Genomic DNA, 10,906 nt, shown 5'->3' on the forward strand with positions numbered 1-10,906 from the left:
TACTAGCAAAGCTGACTGTATAAGCACGACCTATTTGTCGGCATGCATGCGTGAAATGTGAAACGATGATTGCACGGCACACAACGAGAAAGAACGAAGGGTCTTGTTCAGAACTGTTTTCTTGTTACGCTCGTCAGTGAATCTACGTAAACAATGGAGTGGGGACTGAAAGGAATAAACAGTCCTGGAAACATGGCAATCTCCCTTGCTGGTACTGTAAAAGCAGAAATTTTCGGAGGTGTAATATTTTCGGTATTCTCCAAAATCGGCGGTTCGGTGAAGGGAAATTTTAAATTTTCGGTAAAACCCGTTCTCCCGGTGTTATAGTTAGACATTTCAATAATTCTCGAGCATACTTCAAATATTTACGATAGTAATATGTTGTGCAAATACATAAATCACGTACCTGACTTCTCCAGGTCTAGGTCACTCCGAGACACCTTTCTGGCAAGGTATGATAATACTTCATGTTTACAAACATTAGTTATCTTCCTGCTGCAAGCGAAGGCTGTTGTTTACAAAGTCTTCGCTCATAATTTATTTGCATGTTCCTCACACGCAACCTTTCCCAAACTGAATTTGACGCATGCGCTCTGTGCACATCTCTAGAATAAAATTGTGTTCGCTGCTCTAAAACTGCACGCCACTCTGTAGCGTACATCTAGAGATCTAAAGTCCGCATGCGCTGTACGCTAACTTTGCATCCGGTTGCACCAAACGCTTGGAGCGCATATAACCTGAGCTTGCTATCATTTTCATTCATTCCGCTCGAGTCTAAGGACTCTCCAGTCTTCTACTATACTATGGTAAAGTAATGGATAAACCTATTACCCGTTGTGTTTTGTGAGTGCCTTAGTTCCTATCGTGTGCAGAACGTTGAATTACAACATTGGCGACGAAATTTCCGAACCATGTCCAAGGACTCCATCGACCAGTTCCTTATCAGTGGGCACGCAAGTGAGGTCCAACAGCGTTGGAAGAAATGGCGGCGGGCTTTCCAGTACTTCGTCGAAGCCAAGGACATCACCGACCCAGATCGCCAGCGCAGCATGCTGTTGCACAAGGCTGGCCTACAGATTCAGGAGATCTTTGAAGATCTCGAAGACCCGGTTGCGCAGGCAGATAGACCAGGGGATGACAATGCTTTCAAACAAGCGGTAAGAATGCTTGATGAGCATTTCGCATATACAGTCAATCCAACTTTTGAGCGGCACGTTTTCAGACAGATGTCACCCAATGTAGGAGAGAATGCCACGCAATTCTGCACCAGACTCCGTACGCAGGCCAAACTTTGTGCATTTGCTGCAGATGACGAGCATATTCGTGATCAGATGATTGCCACTTGTATTGACGTCGATCTGCAACGCTCTCTTCTGTCCAAGAGTAACCTTACCCTACAGGTGCTGCTGGAAAAGTTTCGCGTTCGAGAATCGTCAGGCATTCAAGTAAGATCTATGGCTACGGCAGCGTCAAGCGTCAGTGCCAGCCCGAGCAGCGTCGACGCCGTACGCTCTACGACATCGTCAACGCGCTCCCCATGTACGCGATGCAACAGGGTGGGTCACGCGTCGTCAGCTGACGATTGCCCAGCACGCCGCCGCCGATGCAACACGTGTAGTAAGGTTGGACACTATGCTGTTTGTTGTAGATCTCAAGGTGGTACTAGTAGTAGCAATGCAAGTAGATCATCGCATGCCCAACCTAGGGATGCTGGTACTCACCATGTCTCACTGCCTGACCAATGTGATGAAGCTCTAAGCTCAGATTTCATGATTGCCAATATTGGGTCCCAGCACAGTCACACTGGCAAATTCCGAGTTGATGTACATGTAAACGGGAAACCCCTCAACATGGAACTTGACACAGGGGCACAGTTATCTATCATTCCTGAGGCTCTTTGGAAACAGTTGTGGGGAGATGTCAAACTGAATGCCACCAAGACTGCACTCTGTACTTTCTCGGGGGCACCTTTAACTGTTGTGGGGGAGGCCTGTGTCGATGTACAGTACCAGTCGCAACATGTCCAGGAGAAGATTCTTGTGGTCAAAGAGGGCACCACCCCGTTGTTCGGCCGCAATTGGTTGTCTAACATACGTTTGGATTGGCATACCATCTGTTCTGTCTCTTCTGTTCCACGTACGTCTGATTCTGAGTCTGTATTAGACGAGTTCCCAAGCGTTTTTGAAGGTGGTCTGGGCAAGATCCATGACTCGGAGGCGGTGATCCACATTGCCAGCGGGGCAATTCCCAAGTGTTACTCAGCTCGACCGTTGCCATACGCCATGAAACCGCAAGTTGATGTTGAATTAGATCGTTTGATTAAGGAGGGTGTTCTAGTTCCGGTAGAATCTTCAGAGTGGGCTTCTCCTATTGTTGTTGTGAAGAAAGCCGATGGTTCTATACGACTCTGTGCAGACTTTAAAGTCACCATCAACCAGCATATTGAAAGCAACATACACCCTATTCCAAATCCCAGTGATATATTGTCCAGCATTGCAGGGGCCTCTGTTTTCTCAAAAGTTGATCTCAGCCAAGCATACACTCAGTTGCCATTGTCCGAAGACAGTCAGAAACTGTGCGTCATTGCAACCCATCGAGGGTTATTTGCTTTCACGAGATTGCCCTTTGGCGTTTCCTCAGCACCATCAATCTGGCAAAAGACTATAGAGCAGATCTTAGCTGGCATCGATGGGGTCATCGTGTACTTTGATGACATCTTAATCACGGGAACCAACCAAGCAGAGCATGATACCCGGTTGCGTCAAGTTCTAGACAGATTTGAGAAGGCAGGATTACAGCTGAAGAAAGCGAAGTGTGAGCTGAACCAGGAGAGTGTCAAGTATCTAGGCTTCATTGTATCAAGCAAGGGGCTGCATGCTGATCCTAGCAAAGTATCTGCTATAGCCAAAGCACCACAGCCCACTAACTCGTCAGAACTACACTCCTTCTTGGGGCTGGTCAACTTTTATGGTCGATTTATCCCTAATGCTTCGCAGTTGTTGTATCCCTTGAACCGTCTTCTTCAGAAGGGTACAGAATGGAACTGGACTCCCGAGTGTCAACATGCCTTCATCCAGTGCAAGGAGATCTTAGCATCTGTTCCGAATATGAACTGCGTGGCGGAATCACGCTTATGCTATTTCTAGTAGTTCTACGACAAACTCCAAACGACTTCTTTCTTCCATTTCACTCTGTTTCTCTCTCACGACAACTCCCCCAAGCAGGGAGAAACAGCAAATACAAAAGCAAAGAAAACGCCGCGCGTACGGCACACGCAGGGCCATATGCGCGACCTACGACAAATTAGCAGCAGCGCTGGTACAACAGAAATGTACAAACGCCGGAAACGTAAAGGTCATGAACCCGTGCGACCCCCTGCCGGCTGGGACAGGATGGCTACAGCTATAAACGGACTCATATCGAGCCAAGAAAGATACGCGACAGATACAACTCAAGCATATAGAAACAAGAAATAATTAGTGCACTGCAAGTGCCAGCGTAATCTGGCATAATGGCAAATATTGCATAGTAGTGAAGGTGAGTCCTGAACATCTCTCCCCTTCTTCAATCCAATACTGCTTGCTGCTGGGATTGACCTTAAAGCGCAACATGCCAGCTCAACGATAGCATCAATAAATAAATAGCAACTAACTCATGCACTACGCGAATCAAAATAGCATACTGCTTGACAACATGCAAACGGGTGCATAGGCTAAACTGCACTACGATAACAACAAACAATAATGAAAAACACTCCGAACATAACGAGCAAACGAGCAATGCGTTGTCGAATATTCATACACACTTTGACTTAATTCTCTTACTGCTCACTCCGCGTCAATACGGCACAGTTGAGTGATAGGCCGTGTCAGATACTTCCCTCGGACCTTGATCTTCACGACTCGAACATGCCCATCACTGCCTGGGTACACTTCCGCCACTCTTGCTAGTGGCCACTCTCCTCGTGCAGTGTCTGGTGACACGACTAGCACAACATCTCCGACGGTGAGATCTGGCTTGGTCTGAGTCCACTTCTTGCGACGGTTCAGCTCTGGCACAATTTCCTTCATCCAGCGGCGCCAGAATTGAAGTACGATGTCCTGGACCATCCGCCATCGCTGTTTGAGTGTCCATTGCGTCTCGTCAGTGCCTGCTGGGACGAATGGCATGCCCTGCTGCCCATGCAAGAAATGGTTCGGTGTTAGCGGTAACGGATCACGTGGGTCGGCTGACTGGTATCCCAATGGGCGGGAGTTCATCAGCGCTTCAGCACCGGTAATGGCGGTGTACAACTCCTCGTCAGTCGTATCGCGGTTGCTGAGTGTGGCAGACAAAGCTCGTTTCGCCACCTTGATCAGTGCTTCGTGTGCGCCACCAAAGTGCGGTCCACTAGGTGGGTTGAAGTGCCAACGAGTGCCTTCTTGCGCCATGCTTCGCTGGAGCTTGTCGACATCTAGCGCCTCTGCCAACTCACGGAGCTCATTGTTGGCGCCCACAAAGTTTGTTCCATTGTCGGATGTGACTTCCACTGGCGTTCCTCTCCGGTTGGTGAAGCGATGATACGCTTGGAGGAACGAGTCCACGTCGAGGCCGTACGCTAGCTCCAAGTGAACGGCACGTGTCAGATGGCAAGCGAACAGACAGAGGTACCTCTTGGCTCGGGTCTTGCCTCGTCCTTGCTTTGTTGTAAATGGCCCAGCGTAGTCCACTGCGACTCGTGCGAAGGCTCGTAGCGGCAGGCTGACTCGTACCTTCGGCAAGGGAGCCATTACCTGTTCTGCTGGTGATGCTTTTCGTAGCTTGCATCTGGCACAGTTGGACTCACAGGAACGAATCTCGTCACGCCCACCGAGCAACCAGTACTGATTTGATAGCTCCGATAGCATGTGATTGACGCCGCACGTATGATTCCCGCAATCATGGTACGACTTGATGATGAGTTGCGTGATTCGGTGTCCCTTTGGCAGTATTATCGGGCACTGCTGGTCGAACGATAGAAATTCGGCATGTTGAAGACGACCACCAACCCGCATCAACCCGTCCGCATCGATGAACGGCTGGAACTGCCTCAGACTGCTGGCCTTGGGCAGTGAGTTCTTCTGCCTCACGGTGTTGTACTCAAGCGCTTGTTGCTGTGCTGTTCTGCAGTGGTACGTTCTTGCGTCCTTCAGCTCATCTGCCGTCAGCGTGGACGTCACTAACTTGCTGGCCGGTGTGCGACAATTCTGGATAAACCGGAACACCCAGGCTGTGACGTGTAGGAGTCGATTAAACTCGGAATAGCGAGCCGGGTCCAAGCGTCCCAAGTCGGCGGCAGTGATGCTGCCTGTGAACGTCTGCTGTTGTTGGCTCTGTGATGCCGTAGCCCGATGGTCCTTCTTCACTTCTTGCTTCGCATTGTCCGTCAATGAAAGCTGTGCCGGTGCTGGTGGCCACGTCGATTGCTCTTGCTGCAGAAATTGCGGTCCCTCCCACCACAGCTGGCTGGTGATGAGGCTGGTTACTGAGGTTCCACGGGACGCGAGGTCTGCTGGGTTGCACTTCGTTGGCACGTAGCGCCACTGTTCTGGTTGCGTTGCCAGCTGTATCTCCCCGATACGATGCGCGACAAATGGCTTGTGGATGCGACTGGGGTTGCGAATCCAGCAGAGGACATCCACGCTATCACTCCAATAGACAACTGCTGACTTCGGAATCTTGAGTGCCTCAGCTGTAGACTGTGCTAACTGGAGGCCGAGCATGGCTCCCATCAGCTCAAGACGGGGTACGCTGATGGTCTTGAGCGGTGCGACGTGTGTCTTTGCAGCAACCATACGAACACAGACCTGTCCATCTGCAAGGGTTGACACTGCGTAACAAACTGTTCCGTAGGCTAGCGTTGATGCATCAGTGAAGACGTGCAGTACCTTGTCCGGGGCTTCACTATTCGGGTAGAGACAGCGCGGTATCTGGATGGCATCTGTGTCGCAGAGTTCGTTCAACCAAGCTCGAGCCTTACCCGCTATTGCCTCTGGCGCTGGGGTATCCCAATCCAGACCGGCTACCCACATTTCCTGGATGCAGATTTTCCCACGCACAACGAATGGTGCTAGGAATCCTAATGGGTCGAACACTGTAGCGATGTGTCGCACCACTAGGCGCTTCGTGATGTTGTTGTCTGCTGGCTTCGAGAATGTAAAGCCAAACTGGTCACTGTCAGGCCGCCACTGTACACCAAGCGTCTTGGTTGTTGGTAGCTCTCCTGACAAGTCGATTGATGATTGCCGGTCTTCCTGCGGAACGCTCTGCAGGACTGTTGGCGAGTTGCTCAGCCACTTTCTGGCTTTCATCCCGGCGGTGCTCCACACAAACGATAGCTGGTGATAGAGTTCAACTGCTTTCTCGTCACTCTCCACTGAATCCAGTGTGTCATCCATGTAGGTTGACTCCAGAACTGCTTCGGCGCCTCGAGGGTGCGTCACTGCATGTTGCCGCGCATGGTTCTGGATGACGTAGTGTGCGATGAATGGTGAAACGTTGAGTCCAAACACCAGTCGATTGAATTGGTACACGTTGACCTCGTCTTGTGTACGCCAGAGAAACCGGAGGTGCTTGCGATCGTCCGGGTGTATTTCGATTTGCAAGTACATCTCTTTGACATCACAGACCAGGGCTACTGAGTTTCGACGGAATCGTAGCAGCACGTCAAATAGCTCTCTCTGAAGCTTCGGACCAGGCAAGATGGCGTCGTTCAAAGAAATGCCCTGATAATGTGCAGCAGCATCAAACACCATGCGTACCTTCGTCGTACTCTTGTCCATACGCACAATGGGGAAATGTGGCAGGAACCAACCGGAATTGGCGATGTCCGCTGCTTGCACTTGCTCTACATAGCCCTTGTGCACGTAATCATCGATGGCTTGGCTGTATGCTGCTGCTACTTCGCTGCTGTGCTGCAGTCGCTTCTCTGTGCTGCTGAGTCGGCGCAGTGCCATAGCGTAGTTGTTTCTGAGCTCTACTTTCCTGGCGTTCCATGGCAGCTGGATCTCGTAGCGCCCGCTGCTAGTGCCAATCAGCGATGTTGCGACGCGGTCTGTGGCCTGCTGCTCGGCTGTTGTCAACTGCACGTGGCTGCGTAGCTGGGTGCCGCTCTGATCGATCTCCCAGAACCGCTGCACGACCTGGTTGAGTTGCTCGAGACTGGCGGTTGTCGTACTGTGACCGTTCAGTGATGTGATGGCTGTGGTGTCGGGATTGACGAGCCCGACACAAGTCTAGCCTAGTGGAGTTCTTCGTGCAACAGGTTCTCCTGGACCTCCTGCAATCTCGTCTAGCGATGCATGTAGGTATGGATGGTCGACTCCGATGAGTATGTCGATGTGTTTTGTTCCATTGAGAGGAGGGAATGGGACCTCTCTCAAGTGCTGCCACCGATCTCGCTGATTGTTCCAGTTAATTGCCTTGAGTGATGCGGTCACATTGTTGGTTGTCCATGCCGTGAAGTCATACCTGGCCCTTCCGTCGCTGCTGCTGATTTGACAGTTCACTGAGGCGGTGTTGAACGTTGTCGCTGCTCCGTTGAGGACAGACACCGTAATACTCTTTTGTTCTCCTGCCAGACCCAGTTCAGCTGCGATGCTACTGTTCATGTAGGACACGGTGCTGCCGTCATCAAGTAGGGCATTCACCGCAATCTTGCGGTTGCCGTTTACCAAGGTCACCGGCACTGTCCGCAGGGCTGTCTGTGGCTCAACTTGCTGGCCGTGATGCGTTCTGGCATGCGCACCGGCTTCGGACACTGACTCCCCTTCCGTGTTCATGACGGATGAAGGAGGCCCAGACATCTGGCCTGACCTGTCTGGTTGACTGGGTGCTGCTCTTGGCTTTGCTATACCCTGGTTGTTACTGCTCTGAGCTCCAGCTGGTTTCCTCGCCGCAGGGTCCATACTGGTGTCACTGTTTGATGAGTGGAGCAGGCGGTTGTGCGTTTCCGTGCAGCCGTCGATCCCACAGGTGCGGCTGCGTGTGCAGTTCGCCCCACTATGCCCGCTGCCTAAACACCTGTAGCACAATGCGGCTCCTCGTGCTGTAGCCCAACGCCTTGTGACACTTTGCGATTGAAATGTTGGGCATCGCCACACTGGATGACCCTGGCCACATGCTGGACAAGAGCGGTTGCGGCTCGGCAGGTCGCCACTAGTGCTTGAGCTCACGAAGGTGTGATGCGAGGTACGCCGATCTGCTCCTCGTCCATGGCTGCTCACGTCCCTTGGCCGTGCAGTGCTGGACTCCTGTTGACGGGTTTGCGAGGTCACTCCCCGGACTGACTCGGCAGCTATGACTGCGAATTCTGCCTCACGATTTACCCAGGTCAGCAGGGTTTCCACATTCTCGGGTTCGTGGTTTTCGTAGAGCCAGCGTTGATAGTTGACTACCATGGCTTCCGTCATTTTAGACAACAGCTTGGCATACAGGGAACCGTTGCCCAGCTCCTCAGTCCGCTGCATATCCTTCAGATTGATGACTGCCACGTCAAGTAGGTCCGCAAATTGTTCTACGTCTTTTGCTGATTCTGGACGGATGGGTCGGAATCTGTCCAGCTCCTCGAGGTACAGGCTCACCTGTCGCCGACTTGTGCCGAACTTTCTCTCCAAACGGGTCTTGGCAGCTTCATATGCAGCGGCAGAGTGGCCCAGATTCTCTACTGCTCTCAATGCGTCGCCTGCCAGGTACTCCCGCAGCTGCAGCATTTTGTATTCGGCTGTCAGCGGAGCTTGATCAATGCATGCCAGAAATGCTGCTTTCCAGCTTGGGAACTGCTTCTTGTCCCCACGGAATACTGGAATGGATACTCGCTTAAGCTGCCTCCACAGGTCCTGGCCGACAGCTGCCCTTGCCGATTGTGGTGGTGGTGCTGGTAGTGCCGGCTGCGCTACTGCGGACATGCGCACTGCTGGCAGAGCTGGTCTACTACTAGTAGTACTGAGTGCTACCCTTGCACTACTGCTCCTTGTATCTGTACTGCTGGATATTCCGGTATGTGCCTGAGTGTACAGTGGTGCACTTACAGTCAACTTCGCTAATAACGACGGCGGATATAACGACAATTCGCGAATAACGACCGAATTTCCATGCCCAGAGCAAAGTCCCATCTAACTGTATACATTTTACTTCGGATATAACGACTATCTGAATAACGACAATTCGCGTATAGCGACATGCTTTTAGTGCCCCGAGGTCATATTCACTGCTTGAATAACGACTTTCTGGGCTTTTGACAGCTATTTCAAGTACCTGTCAGTCAAGTACATGTACCTGTCATGCAGAAGTACCAGAACCTATGGTGCACTGGTGGCGGTGATGGATATTATTAATTAATTATAAAGGCACACATGCAAGAAAATGCAGCCAAGGGGGGCGGGGGGGGGGGGGCTTTTTTCCTTTTTTATGTTGGCTTCAAAATTGTTGGATTTACCAGCACACCTACATGTATATGTATACAATGTACATGTAGTTGTACAAGATTGTACAGTGATCATCATACATGTACATGTCTCTGGCCCTGTAGATGGCTCAAAAAGGCATATTTTTCAATTGATTTCCCTTGCATATTGAATTTTTAGTTCCTTTCAACTGCAATATGAAAATAAAGTACGCATATTGACATAGAGCAAGAAAAGAGCTTGATTTTGATATGCATGTCATACTATACAAAATATGGGTACACATACATTCAAATGGGACTTCGGTTATAAGGACACTTCGCGAATAAGGACACTTTTCTGATGCCCCGCCGAATGTCGTTATTGGCGAAGTTGACTGTACTGGGGCAGGTACATGACGTGGACTGGTTCCATCCCCTGTGCTGCTGGTGGTCATACTGACTGATGAGCTAGCAGTGACAGCTCCGGTCTGGCTAGTCTGGGTCACTGATGACTGGCTGGCAGTAGTACTCAGTGCAGGATCTAACTGCTTACTTACTTGACCAGGTTGCCACTGTTCCTGGTGTACAGTCTCAGCTGCTGCACTAACAGTAACACCTCTCCTGATACCAGTACTGCTAGGATCGGACTCCAGTGCTTGCTGACTATCTGAGTCAGCTGGAGTGGCCTTTTCTTCCTGAGACTGGGTCACACTTGGCATGAAAGGCTGGGCTGTGGCATCCAGACTATTAGTATTACTAGTACTACTGCTCGTCCTTTCCACAGAGTTCTGGCCCGCTGCAAGTGCAGGCTCTTTTTTAACCTGCGACTCGAGCTGGCTCGCGAACTGGTCGAAGCGATCAGTCGTCGCTCTCATTTCTTGATTTAAGTCTTCCATCTCGTCGTGTACCTTCGATACGGCTTTGATATTATTAGCTCCCAAGTACAGTTCCTCCATGTCGGTCAGCAATGCAAATATTTCTTGCTCGACATTCTCAAGATACCAGAGCTGCTGGTCCGCCGCTTCCATCGTACCGCCCTCTCGCATTATAACCAACAACCCTCGTCGGGTATTTGTAAATTCTCTTTTGGCTTTTTGTTTTTTGCTTTTCAATTGCATCAAATGGCCTTCGACATTTTCAGGTGGTACAATCGACTTGCCAGGAGGTACACCGCTGGAAGCCGTATGCTTCTTGCTTTCCGGTGGGTCCTGTTCCACCTCCGCTTCGTGTGGGCTGATCGAGCTGCTCTCCTCGACATCGCTACTCGTACGCTCGGACATTTTCGACTTACAAACTGCTAATTTCAAATATTGTTCGAACCATCCTCTGCTACCATCTGTTCCGAATATGAACTGCGTGGCGGAATCACGCTTATGCTATTTCTAGTAGTTCTACGACAAACTCCAAACGACTTCTTTCTTCCATTTCACTCTGTTTCTCTCTCACGACAACTCCCCCAAGCAGGGAGAAACAGCAAATACAAAAGCAAAGAAAACGCCGCGC

General features: G+C 50.7%; 1 protein-coding gene across 1 annotated transcript; it reads right to left on the bottom strand.

Annotated features, from left to right (window-relative positions):
• Positions 1-3,827: 3,827 nt before the first annotated feature.
• LOC135821860 (uncharacterized) lies at positions 3,828-8,924 on the bottom strand. Its single transcript, XM_065334859.1, has 2 exons — positions 7,295-8,924; positions 3,828-7,219 (listed from the first exon to the last, which is right to left on the bottom strand). The coding sequence occupies exons 1-2, from the start codon at positions 8,922-8,924 to the stop codon at positions 3,828-3,830; spliced, it is 5,022 nt and encodes a 1,673-aa protein (XP_065190931.1).
• Between the last annotated feature and the right edge of the window lie 1,982 nt (positions 8,925-10,906).

This window comes from Sycon ciliatum, chromosome 7 (genome assembly GCF_964019385.1).
Source record: "Sycon ciliatum chromosome 7, ocSycCili1.1, whole genome shotgun sequence".
Lineage (NCBI taxonomy): Eukaryota > Metazoa > Porifera > Calcarea > Leucosolenida > Sycettidae > Sycon > Sycon ciliatum.